Genomic DNA, 13,281 nt, shown 5'->3' with positions numbered 1-13,281 from the left:
CAACAGATGCTGGGCTCCCCTCTCCCCCTGAGAAACCGGGCCTGACCTCTGGTGCACCTGCCCAGCTCTTGCCTCTTCTACCCAGCCCCTTCCCCTGTCCCAGGACCATGTCAGGGTGCCCCTGATACAGAAGTCCCCTGCTCTACTGCCCAAGGCTACCAAAGTCCCCAAGCCCTGGAAGTCTCTTTTGGTCTGGGGCAGAGAAAAACCGTTGCCATCTCTACACCACTGCCGAGGCCGTTCCAGCTGCGTGCATCAGTCCCTTTAGCATCATGAGCTAAATTCTCTCCTGTCTGAACGGACGTAGCACCACGTGTTGGCCAACAGTGCGCCCCTAAATGAAGGGTCCCTGAGTGATTCAGCGCTTAGCTCATGGATCCTCTTTCTAACCAAACCTCATCTCTGAAGGATGCTCACCAATTTACATTTTCCCAATACCTCTTCTAACATCCACTTCAGGCCACAGCTGACTCCAGCCAACCAGGTCACCTTCAGAAAGGATGTCTTATGAGGAAATGGCGCCACCTGGTGGCGTATGGTGAAACCGCCTGAGCTCCCTGGAGTGGAGAGCGAAGGTCCCGCTGCTGCCCAGGAGCAGGGAAGGACTCCAGCCAGCTGTCCGGAGCAGCCTGAGGACGACTCTGCGCACCTCTTCTCTGCCTGCCTCCTCCCGCCAGCGCCAGCAGACAGGTCGCACCTGCCAGCCAAGGCCAGGTGACTGTGCCCCGCTTCCCACCCCCCCTCAACACACACACACACACACACACACACACACACACACAGTGGGCAGTCTCCCAGCACCGACCTGATGAACGCTCCCCGTCTGGGTCAGCTGCCACTGCATTGTCCAAAAATGCCACTCAGCATCCAAGACTCGCTGTGTAGTCACCAGCGCCACTCCCAAGCCGGCTCCTGACCCCTCGTCCTCACCCCCACTTGGGGACATCCCTCGCATCTAACAGGCACACCACTGCCAGCCATGGTCAAGTCCTTCCAAGGGCCCCACCCACACCCGCCCCCTTTGCCCAGCGCCCTCTGGGCTGAACAAGGAGAGCAGGTGTCCTGCCTACTCGCACAGTGAGCCAGATGGGCCAGGCCCCACCATCGCCATCTCCATCCTGCAGAGCCCTCCAGGGCAAGGGTCAGGTGCTGGCCTCCACATGCGCTCACGTGGACTCAACTCTGGCTGTGCCATGTGCCAGTGTGTAGCAGCAGGAAAGTTACTCAGCTGCTCTGAACTTCCTGTGCCTCGTCTTGTAAACTGGAACTCGTGCTGTTTCCATTCATTCATTCATTCAAAAAGCAGAGTTTAGAACCAGAGAGATTTTACGGCTGCAGGTTTACTCCCCAAATAGCCACAATACCCAGAGCTGGACTGCTTTGAAGCTAGGAACTTCTGCTGGACCTTCCACACAAAGGGATAAGGGCCCAAGCACCTGATCCATCCTCTGTTGCTTTCCCAAGTGCATCAACACGGAGGCGGGCCAGAGGTGGAGTGGGCAGGGCTCCACCCAGCACTCACACGGGATTCCAGCCCCTCGGGGAGAAGCTTAACGTGCTGTGCCGGAGTGCCAGCCCCTGGAACCATGCTTTAACGTCGAAGTGCCTCTTGCTTTTCTTCTGTTACCCGCAAGCTCCCCTCATGTTCAGTATTTCTCCTTTGGAGCAGTGAAATGCGAGTCCACACTGTTTTCAGTCCATCTTCTTTGTCAAAGTAGAAGCTTCCTTAGGAAACAAATCGGCACAGCGTGGATCTTATGTCTGGCTGCACTCCCCAGGCCTAGCTCAGGACCCATACATATCAGGATGCAGAGTCTGAGGAAGAAGACCTTAGGGCCGGGCCAGGTTAGCTGAGCGGCGTAGGCCCCGGGCCTCGTGCTGTCTCTACTGTCATTAGCATCAAAGCGCTTCTGGAATTGAGCACCAGAATACATTTTATGTGCTCAGGTAGATCCGAGCACACAGTCTCCGCTCGGTGAACAGGACTTATTCTAGCAGATGCTGAATGAGGTCCTAAGCAAAGAGGTTGCACGTCATCAGTACCAACTTCACAGTAAGAAAAAGCGAAAACGCGACAACTGTCCTGTATCACTCAGACAGCTGAGCTCGCGGGGCACACTGCTGGCCTGAAAATCGGAGATGCAGAGAGCGGGCCACCAAGAGTCAGGGCCACCAGACCAGATGCCCCAGAGCCAAGCACAGGGCAGGATACCTGACCACACACACGCTGTCGCCATGCCGTGCCAGACAAGCTGCGGACCCAGAAGTCTCACCTTCAGAAGCCCTGCTGAGTCCTCACACCAAAAGGCAGAGAAAACTCACTTTTCCCAAGGCAGAGGGGAAAGTAACCATCTTCAACTATGTCTGAGAGTCGGAGCTCTGGAGTTGCAGGTAAGCCCTTCACACGCAACGCTGGCATCCATGTGGGCACCGCTTCACGTCCTTGCTGCTCTGCTCCTGGTCCAGCTCCTTGCTGATGGCCTGGGAAAGCAGTGGATGCCCAAGTACTTGGGCCCCTGCGGCCATGTGAGACACCCAAATGAAGCTCTCTCCTGCCTGCCATTGCAGCCACATGAGGGGTGAGCCAGTGGACAGATGATCTCTCTCCCCACCCCCTTCTCTCATACTCTAACTCTACCTCTCACTTTCAAATGTTAAAACAAATAAATATGTATGTAGCTTGGTGTTCTGCTTATTGGGAGCCTAAATATGTAACTCCAGTCCCTTTCTCTCCAGCCTTCCAGTCTTCTCTCAGATAGGGTACACAGTCTCACTTCTGACCTGCCTGCAGTACAGACACTTGACCCCTTGGCAGCACCACTCTTCTAGGGCCCCTACATAACAAAGCTCAGACTCTGTTTAAGAAGGAGTTGCCAGGGAGGCCTGAGGACAGCAGGGGAAAGCAAGGACATCAGAGGAAGCGTTTTGAATATTTAAATATTTTTATGGAAAAGGTAGATTTACAAAGAGAAAGAGACAGAAAAACAAATATTACATCTGCTGACTCACTAAGTGGCTACAATGGCCAAAGCTGAGCCAATCCAAAGCCAGGAGCCAGGAGCTTCTTCCTGCTCTCCCGTGAAGGTACAGGGTCCCAAAGCTTCAGGCCATCCTCTACTGCTTTCCCAGCCTACAAACAGGGAGCTGGATCGGAAGTGGTATAACTAGGAAATGAACCGGCAGCTATATGGGATGCTGGCACTTGCAGGCAGAGAATAAACCAGTTGAGCTATCTCACTGGCCCGAGTCAGAGGACACAACTGTAGCACACTATAAACATAGCTTAATTCCTATCCAGGCATGTGCTCAAGCCCTGTTTTCCTGCAGTTCCTTTCCCTGAAACATCACTGCTACCTTTCATAAAAAAAAAAAAAAAAAAAAAACGAAGAGGCGTTCTAGAAGACAGCGTGTGTAGTCTTAGGGGAGGGAGCAAGCCTCAGCATCAGACTCGATAGGGCTGGGCTACTGCAACGATCAGCCTGGGCATGTACAACAGTGATGACAGCCAAGGACTCCACTGGGTAAAAGGGAGTAACATGCATGTGGCCAGAGAAGTGGACACTGCAAGGAAGACTCAAAAGAAAGCACTAAACATCAAAAATGCTGTGTCCGAAATGAAGAATGTCTGCGAGGGACTGCAGGTAGACCAGAAGAACCAAGGGAATACTTTGTGACTTTCAAGAAATGAGAACAGAAGCCCAGACAGAAAAAGAGTGGGAAAAGAGGAACTGAATTTCTAAGAACTCTGGGTCAATTGCAAAAAGTACAACATACTTACAAGGGAATGCCAAAAGGAAAACAAAAAGCCAAAAATGAGGTAATAAAGGGAAAAAAATCTACACCTCCTCATACCACATTGAAACGCAGAAAACGAAAGACAAACTTAAAAGCTCTTAAGAGAATTAGAGAGGAAAATAGAAGATCCAAAATAAGAATCACATCTGACTTCTCTCCAAAAACTGTGTAACGTCAGAGTGAAAGGACAAAACTTGGACCCGGAGGTGTGGCCTAGCAGCTAAAGTCCTTACCTTGAACAAGCCCGGATCCCATAAGGGCGCCTGTTCTAATCCCAGCAGCTCCACTTCCCATCCAGCTCCCTGCTTGTGGCCTGGGAAAGCAGTCGAGGACGGCCCAAAGCTTTGGGACCCTGCACCCACGTGGGAGACCCAGAAGAGGCTCCTGGTTCCCAGCTTTGGATCATCACAGCACTGGCCATTGCGGTCATTTGGGGAGTGAATCATCAGATGCAAGATATTCCTCTCTGTCTCTCCTCCTCTCTGTCTGACTTTGTAATAAAAATAAATCTTAAAAAAAAAAAAAAGTAAGGGAAGCTGTCACTAACAGACAAACCTTGCAAGAAAAATTAGGAGTTCTTCAGAGAAAAGGGTGATAGAGGAAACGTACACACAGAGAAAGGCCAAGACATTGAAGAAGAAATAAATGAAAACAAAATCAGTGTTTGCAACAGAACAACCATGCTTCCCTCAGGAAGTCCTCCAAGCTCAGCCCAGGAACACCTGTGTTGCCTTTGTCACCAGGCCCACCTGCTGTCCATCTCACCTGCAACGTTCCCAGCCCCTTGAGGCACCCAGCATCTAACAAATAAATGGATGGAAAAGTACTCCCACCAGCATCAGGTGGGTGGTTAAATAGCACGTCTCTTTATTAGCAGTTCAGAGAGGAGATTCCAGTGTTGCCGCTGTCACAATGAGGGGCTCGCCCGCTGGAACCTCCCACATCCCATCAGTCCTTCGTCGGGTCAAGCAGGAGATGGATGGTCGTCTGACACAGGCTGCTCTTGACCCTGCAGGACTTGACCCTAGAAAGCAGACAGATGCCCAGGGGACACATCTGGGAGATGTGATGGCTCCCTCCGGCCCTGCTGCTCCCGCACATCCACAGAACTTGGTCCAGAAAGCAGAAACCCGTGAAGGAAAAGGCAGTGGTGGTGTGTCAGACTGTTGGCCAAACCTTGGAAACATCCTTGAACTATTAGCCAACAACTGAGATGGCATTTACCCCAAGAAGATGCCCTAAAGAGACCCCCTGAAAAGAGACACCTGTGGCAGTGTCACTGCCATTGACCTTGCACCCCTGGAGCCCCCTACACAGCCATCGTTAGGATCAGTAGAACCCAGGCACAAGCAACGAGGCCAGCTCTGATTCAAGGTTCATTTCTTAACTTCTGGCAGGTCCAAAGCCCAAGAGAGATTCCCCTAGCTGCCCAGTCTTGTGCCTCAAAGCAACGCCTGGAAACTTTGAGAAATGCACAGTGGAAGGCTCCACCATAGCCAGTTAGCCATACAGCTGCTTTCCGATGCAAGCGAACCTGAAAGGCGTGGCCTTCAAGACATCTAAGAGAGGAGAAACTGCAAGTGCCCAGGGCCCCAGCTGCAGGGCTCTGATTGCCATTAGGGGAAGGCTAAGCCTCAGGGTCAGGTTCATCTTTTGTCTCTGCATGAGAGAGGACTGCATCTGCCCCCCTGCTCCTGTTGTGCTCTCACCTTGTTGATCTTAGCATTCCGAATAGGAAGATCTGAAACTGGGGTCCTGAGTCGAGTCGCAGGTGAGATGGGAGATGCTACAGGGAACAGAGGAGAGGCCGGAGTGGAAGGGAGTGTGCCTGGGGCAGGGGGCAGGGCTTACCCAGACGTCCGCACGAGGGGCTCAGAACTTGTGCCTTGGCTGTTGTCAGAGAAGAGGCATTCAGCTGGTGTGGGCTGGAGGTTCCACGTAGGGCTGACAGAGCCCCCAAGAAAGTGGGGCACAGACGGACGAGGACAGCAGGCCTGGGAGTTGCTGCTCCTGATCGTTGTGTGAGGATACCAGGAGCCCCTCCACCCGTCTTCCTTCGTTCCAGACTGCTTACCTGCGTCTCACCTGTTCAATCCGTTCCTGCATGACATCATTCGTCAACTCACTGGGCACTTGGAAGATTCGGGTGTGGCTGCAAAATGCCATTCAAACATTGGGGTCCTGGGGTTCTTTTTCATCCGTGGTGAAACTGCTAGGCCTGCAAGCCGATGGGCAGTGGCTCTGGCCCCATCACTGTGAATCTTTAAAACGGACCCTTGCCTTTCTTGGGTCATGGGCACAAAGGTGTTTTATGAAGTACTCCTGAAACTACCCTGGGATGCTGAGCAGGGAGCAAGCAGGAAATAGACCAGGTGAGCACTTCTCCAACATTACCAGGTCTGTATGGCTTGTAAGACACAGCTGCTGAGTTCCTGTCCAACCTCAGGATCAGTGTCACGTCACACACCTCCAGAGGCATCTCAAGCATTGTCAAAAGGACTTGGCAGCTCCTTGCAGTCTCTGTTACGTGTCACACACTAGAGGTGAGGATTAGCCCGGCATGCCACCACGCTGGCACCTCAGATGCATATTTTAAAAAATTTGATATCTAAGGTGCTGGCATGGAGGCATTAAAGGCTATTCCTCTTCCGCTCTGTGGCTCTGGCACCCCACCCCATGTGAGCACAGGTTTGTGTCCTGGCTGCTCCACTCCTGATCCAGCTTTCCGTTTGTGGCCTGGGAAAAGCGGCGGATAATGACCCAAGTGGTTAGGCCCTGGCCACCCATACAGAGGACTCTAATGAAGGTCCTGACTCTTGACTTCAACCTGGTTCAGTCCTGGCTGGCCATAGTGACCACCGCAGCGTGAATCAGTGCATGTAAGATCTCTCTCTCTCTCTCTCAATCTCTCTCTCTGCTTTTCAAATAAATAGACTATTATTTAAAAAAAAATGATTTTGAGATGGAGACAGGAAAAAGAGACCTCCATCCATTGGTCCTGTCTCCAAATGCCTGCAACAGCCAGGGTTGGGCTAGACCAAAGCCCAGAGCCCAGAGCACAGTGTGAGTCTCTCACATCGTTCTGGTTGGCAGCGATGCATCAACTGGAGCCATCATTGCCAGGACGCTGGGGTCAGGAGCCCAGCTGCACCCACTGAGGGGCTCAGCTCTGAGAAGCAGGCGTCTGCAGCAGCAGCTTAGCAGTGACACTGCCACTAACGTTATGGTTTTTGGTCCATGAACCTTAGGAAGCCCCCTTTTATATTCCCTGGCTGCGTACTTTCTGAAAACTAAGAGGACATAACCCAAACTTGTGGTTTGGACATAGCAGAAGTCAGGCAGTTTGTTGCTTTAAATTTTCTATAGAAAGTCCAGAATGGAGAAATATGGAATCAAATCATGAAAAAAAGTTTTTTTTTAAAAAACTGATTTGTATCCCAAGGTTCAAACTACATGTGTCCCGAAGTCAAGAGTTAAAACAGGTCTGAAGGTTACACACATCATCCAAGTCAAGGAATGCATTGCTGAGTGGTCCAGCGTGCAGGCCTCTCCGACACAGAGCAGCCTGGACACCAGTCTAGCTCATGCATGGACTCGGCTCGCACTCTGCAGTGCGTTAGCCTTTCAGTTCAGTCATGACTGCACACCTGCTGAAGTTCAAAAGCCACTGGAGAAGGTGAACACAGGAGAACCCACTATGCTGAGGCAAACATGAGGCACAGATTCTTTCCCAGAGGGAGAGCAAGGCTGGCCGCAGGGTGGGGAGAGGGCAGGGAGAGGATGGAGAGGAGAGGGCGCTTGTATGGTTCTGCCAGAGACCAGCCACAGCCCACCATCCCGGAGCCCCAGCAAGCATAGGCACCAGGAAGGACACGGGGGATGGCTTATTTTCTTTAAGCTCTTAGAAGTGCAGCCACGCCTCAACAATTCAAGTGCAAAACTAACAAAAGTCTGAAAGATGTTCAGAAGCATTTAAGAGAAAAACCTTGTTTTCCAACCCCTCATGTAAGTGAGAATTGCAGAAAATAGCTGAGCTTTCAGCATAGCAAAAATATTCCCTAAAGCCCCAAGGCAAAGCTGAGAAATTCCTCTGTCGGCAGACAGGGAGCCTTTGCAGAAGGACGCCTTGGGTGTGCGTGGCTGAGGCACCTTACCTCCACCGAATGAACTGAATTCGCGTTCTCTCCTCCAGGACCTCTTGACTGTGATTGGCTGACAGATCAGACTTTGAGAGATGGTGCTTCACCTACGAGATTCCAACGGGGTTCCTGTGGATGCTGCATCAGGAACCTCCCTGGCCCAGAGTCCCTGACAGGGACCCATCCCGCCTCTCTCCTAGCCCTTGCTCCCTCTCCCACGAGGATGCTCTCCAACTCCGTTACCACGTCTCTGGTGACATGCACATCTTGGCCATGGACAGGGGCTGAGTTGGTGGACATCTTCTCCTTTATTCCCTGGGAAGCCTCCTCTTCTGTCTGCAAGGTGAGGAATTTCCCTCTGAAATGTTATACTGCCTTCAATCCCAAGACCTTCTCGTCTCCTTCTCTTTTCTTCTTCTCCATCACAAAATCACGTGCCACACACGTTTACCCAGCAAGGTTTTCCTGGAAAACCTTGGGCTGAATCCCTTAGTCCCAGATGCTTGAGAAGTATATGGGTTTTGTGATAGCAATGATTCATGTCTTACTGGGACATAGCCTCATTGTCCTCAAAGACACTAGGGAAAATTAGACAAAGCATTTGGCAACAGTTTCCCAGTTCCACGGAGACAGGAGTCCAGACCCCTATACCCACCAACGCCGGCTCTCTAGACCTTGAGCTACTCTGAGCCAGGGAGAAATCATACTCACTTTTTTCAACCAATGTTGTACTACAGATACTGCCTCGCTTTCCACAACTTCAATATCCTGGAACAAACAGGTAAGTTGATGACCTCAGAAAATCTAGATTCTTATCCGCTCCCTCCCTCCCTCCGCCACTCCTAGTCAATGTTGTATGTTGTGGAGCTCCTACCAGACTGCCTAGGGCCATGTGTGAGCAGATCTGTAAGGAGCAATCCCACATGGCTGCTTACCGAACTGGTCTTTGGTGGAAAGGGGAGCCCTGCACCTTTCCGTGTGAGGATATATACAATCCATGTTGTGATGATCATTTTTGGACTTAAACCAGGCCTCTTTCTTGACACCCTCCTTCCATTGACACTGCCTGAGAACTCCTACAGGACATGAAAGTCATTGAAGGTGGTGGCCCCTGATTGGCTGACCAGTGGTGATGTGACAATGACCCCTTTTGATGTCTGAGGTCAGAATGGTGATGGAAGATGAAGTAAGAAGGCTCTTCCTAGCTTAGAAATGGAGAGATGAGAGGTAGGGACCAGCTATTCCTAACATGAGCCTGAGGAAGACGCAGCGGGATGCTTACACAAACCCCTGCTGGACAATCAGGTTGGGGTGGGAGGCAGGGAACTGATGGCTTGACCAATGCCAAAACAAAACGATATTTTACAAACCGGGGGATTAAGTCAGTGGCAACATGGCCTGGGCCCTCTAGACATTCGTTGAAAACAAAGCCAGGATATTTGTTTCTTATTCTTGACCTTACAGATGGGAGAAGATTGGTTTTTGTCCCCCTAGAAAAAGAATCAAAGAAAGAGAGTGAAAGTTTTACCAGGAATATTTTATGTTTTTCCTTCTTTGTGTTCAAAAAATGTTTTCTGATTCATTCTATTTCAGTGTTTTTCCATAAGGAAAGTGAAGAGGAAATAAGAAGAGAATTGCATTGTGATATCAGAATTGGGGAGCAAATAGTTGATGGGGTCAGTAGTTACTGTACGCATCTGGAAAGTTCATGAGGAAACTGAAGGACATTTATAGTTTCGCAAAAGATTCTACAAACGTTGAGCCTCTCAAGAGAGGACTCAGCCCAGAGACCATTCCTGGAGCCTCAGAATTGGCAGTCACAATCCTGTCTCTACCAGTAACTCTTCGTGTGTCTTCTCCCAATCTAATTTTCCATCTGCCTGGTCCTAGTTTCTTTATCTTAAAACAAAAGGGATAATACTACCCAATTTCTTCAAACTCTAGTATTCCATAAATGTGCCTTTCTATCTCTTCTCAAGACCACAGAAAAGCTTTATCTCTTCCCAACCCCAACCATCCTAGCCACTCTATCTCTTCCCCCCACCCCAAGCAACCCTCTTGATTTTATACCTTGACCGTATGGATGGGATAGAGTAGACGAGACCATGCGGAGACCTGAGGCAACGAGCCAACACTCACATTTGAAAAACTTCAGTGTGAGATGCTCTGTTCTGTGGCTGGAAAATCCAGGAAGCCTCCAGCCTTTGGCTCCACCATTCTGGCTGGGAACCGCGTGTGACCAGGACACCTCACCTGGAGTGAAACTAACTCCTCTTGAAGTCAACCCAGCAGCTTTGACTTCACTCCCTTAGTGCCAGTTCTAGTCACATGACCCCACCCAAAGCCCAAGGGCCACTGGAATCTGTAGAAAAGCAGATGAAATCCCTCGTCCCTGTTGCTGTCTCCCAGAAACTGTTCATGTTATTGTTATAATTTAATCTGTAATACTAGAACAATGGAATTTAAAAATAAGAACCAAATGAAAAGTTACATTCAAGGAAGTTCCTCCCCCTGTCTCACCCTTTCAACCATGTTCTCATTCATTTCACAAATTAGATTTTCATTAGTTTCTATACTGGTTATGCTGTGTTTATGTTGTCAAAATGAAGCAGGGACAGGAATCTATTCTAGCTTCTTAGTGCCACATTACAAAAAGCACAAAGTAAGATGTATAAACATATGCACAGCTCAAAAATATTTACACACACACATACACACACTACCCGTTTGAACACTTCCCAGATTAAAATGTGTGACACTTTTAGTATCCCAGCAGAACCCCAATAAAGTCTCCCCCAACAATAACCTTTTACCTCTCTCATAACAGGTTGAGTTTGCATAGAGACATATCAGACTCTTTTCCCCCTTCACTTAATGTTATATTATCATTGCACAGAGCTGTAACTTTATGATTTCATTTCTGGATGGTATCATTATATTTGCCATGATACAAATAATCAAATTGAATATTGACAGGCATTTGCATTCCACAATAATGCTGCCCCCAGCTGAGGGCAACTACGTAGGTTGCCTTGCACCTAGACAAGTGTTACGCTACCAGGAGAAAGGTAGCCAATGGCTGGCAGACAATCTGGGCCTGGTGAAGGCCAAATTTTTGTTAACTGTATCAGTATGCCAGCGTAGTTGCTCATTCTGTTTTTTGAAATGGAGAAGGTTTGGAGGAGACTCTGGGCCAGGACACACCACCTTGGCCCCCAGGTGGGTACAGGCAGAACCTGCAGATTGCCTGGGAATGGTCCTGGGGACATGTTGGAATGAGAGTGTCAGAGGGTGTGTTTGACAGGGAAGGAATTATTTCTGGGATCTTCCACACACTGGGCCACTGCACTCACAAATAGGGAAGAGAGCTGAGACAGAGCAGTTCAGAGGAGGGAAACCAGATGGCATGTATGGGTCAGGCCAAGCTACCCACCCATGTCGGAGATCTGGGCTGGGCTAAATAGCATCATCTACCATCCCCCCGGCACTTGCAAAAGCTGGAGTGTAAGAGCAGGGGTGGGCCAAGTCAGGCTAGGCTACAGAACCCACCAGAATGCGAGAGAACCAGATCTGTAGCATATTCTATAAGGAGATTGAGGGCTCACCTCTGTGGGACTTCAGCACCCTCCAGTTTACTTGGAGAGCTTGGGCCAAGTCAGACTGGAGCACAGAAATCACCTAACAACACATCTGACTCTTGCAGGAGCTGGGCCTGGGAGAAGGCCAGGTGGGACTAGGCTGCAGCACCCACTGGCTCATGCAAGTATCAGAACTGAGGGCAGATTGTATCAAGCAAGACCACTGTCCCTGCTGGCATGCATGTGAACCAAAGCTGGGAGCAAGCCTGGTAGGGAAAGGTGGGGAATTCTCCTACCAGCATGGAGCTTCCTCTGGGGAGTACAAGAGCCAGGCTGGGGGTAGGCCAGGCAAGACAAGGCAAGGCTGCACCATCCAGGTGCAGGGTTTTGGCAGGGCTTGAGGATAGGCTGAATGTGGGAACGAGCCTGGTAGGCTTTACTCACCACTGGTAAGCATGAGAACCAGGGCTGGGAGCAGGCCAGGCTGGACAAGACGGTGGCACCTGTCCGCATACTTGAGGGTTAGGTCTGGGGTAAGTCAGGCTAAGCTAAGCCACACTGCTGCTGGTGTGCATGAGTGCCAGAGGCCAGCTCCAGCTGAGTTTGAAGCTCAAGAAGGGTGTGGGGAGTTGGCGATAAGAAAAGACGTGGACACTGTCACTTGGTGCCCTCTTGTAATAGCTCAAGAAGAAGCTGTCCTTTTTATTTACTCAGACAACATTACAAGCCTCTGCACAATCATTTGATTGTTCTATTTTTACTTCATAACTAAGTGAGTATGCACAGATGTTTGATTATTTTACTTTTTACTTCATGGTCAACCAGGTGTTCTTAAAGATAATTCTGTAAGTTACCATAATCATTTTCTTCAAAGCAAGCCATTATTCATTCTTCAGTAGTAGCCACTGGGTGACAGCCAGGACTCCAAGGCCAAGGCACATGTGATTACCTACTAATCAGTAATACATTCCTACTACATTTCTATTTCCACAATTTGCCCATCACTTAATGGGAGAAATATGTTACAAGGAAAAAAATGTAAAAATCCAAGACAAAGTTTGAAATATTAAGTCCCCCTATAGCTACAGGCTCTATAACCCCATAAGCAATTAAATAATAATTAAAAGCATATCTCTACAATATTAGTAAAAACATCTTTTAGTTCCTCTAGTCAAAACTTATATAAGCAGCTAAAACAGATATATTCCCAATGCTCCAAAGAAATTGCAAAGATAGGCTAGCCTTTAAGGTCACAATATCTGTATTTATCACCATAGCAGTTTCAGCTCACCTTCATTAATTTTTAGGATACTTACCAGGCCCTTTCCCAGAAGGCTAGCTACATGTCTCCACCAGATTCCAGGGCAATGGGTAGGGACACAATAAGGTGTCCAAAGATGGCATGGGTTTAATTATACTCCTGTGTGGTAAAGGCCCACTCACCAAGGCATTGGCAGCAACATTAACCCTCAAGTTCACATCAGCTGCAAACATCATCTCACAAGGGCAAATGACGATGCCTCATTAGATTACAGAACTCTTAATGGGGTGGTTGAGTATCCATGCAAAAGGAGGTGAGCCTGTGTCAAGGTTTTTGGAGAGATATCCACCAGGCCTTGCTATGCACCTTGCGACCTTGACAACAGGAGCACTGTTCTCTTCATACCTTCGTTTTATCCACACCCACTGCATAGACCCCAGCACATGAAAACCAGATGGGATGTGGGCTGGGCAGGGGTACGCCACAGCAGAAGGTGGCATGAGCAAAA

At 49.4% G+C, this 13,281-nt stretch overlaps 1 protein-coding gene across 1 annotated transcript; it reads right to left on the bottom strand.

The window, feature by feature from the left end:
- Window positions 1–4,642: 4,642 nt before the first annotated feature.
- On the bottom strand, window positions 4,643–9,045 carry SPATA19 (spermatogenesis associated 19). The gene is made up of 7 exons (XM_040992633.1): window positions 8,870–9,045; window positions 8,646–8,702; window positions 8,178–8,270; window positions 7,950–8,041; window positions 5,870–5,947; window positions 5,505–5,581; window positions 4,643–4,819 (listed from the first exon to the last, which is right to left on the bottom strand). The coding sequence occupies exons 1-6, from the start codon at window positions 8,945–8,947 to the stop codon at window positions 5,515–5,517; spliced, it is 465 nt and encodes a 154-aa protein (XP_040848567.1). The 5' UTR covers window positions 8,948–9,045; the 3' UTR covers window positions 4,643–4,819; window positions 5,505–5,514.
- Window positions 9,046–13,281: the final 4,236 nt, after the last annotated feature.

Source organism: Ochotona curzoniae, unplaced genomic scaffold (genome assembly GCF_017591425.1).
Source record: "Ochotona curzoniae isolate NIBS_2020 unplaced genomic scaffold, NIBS_Ocur_1.0 contig_832, whole genome shotgun sequence".
Classification (NCBI taxonomy): Eukaryota; Metazoa; Chordata; class Mammalia; order Lagomorpha; family Ochotonidae; genus Ochotona; species Ochotona curzoniae.
This window is presented reverse-complemented; position numbering and strand designations above follow the sequence as displayed.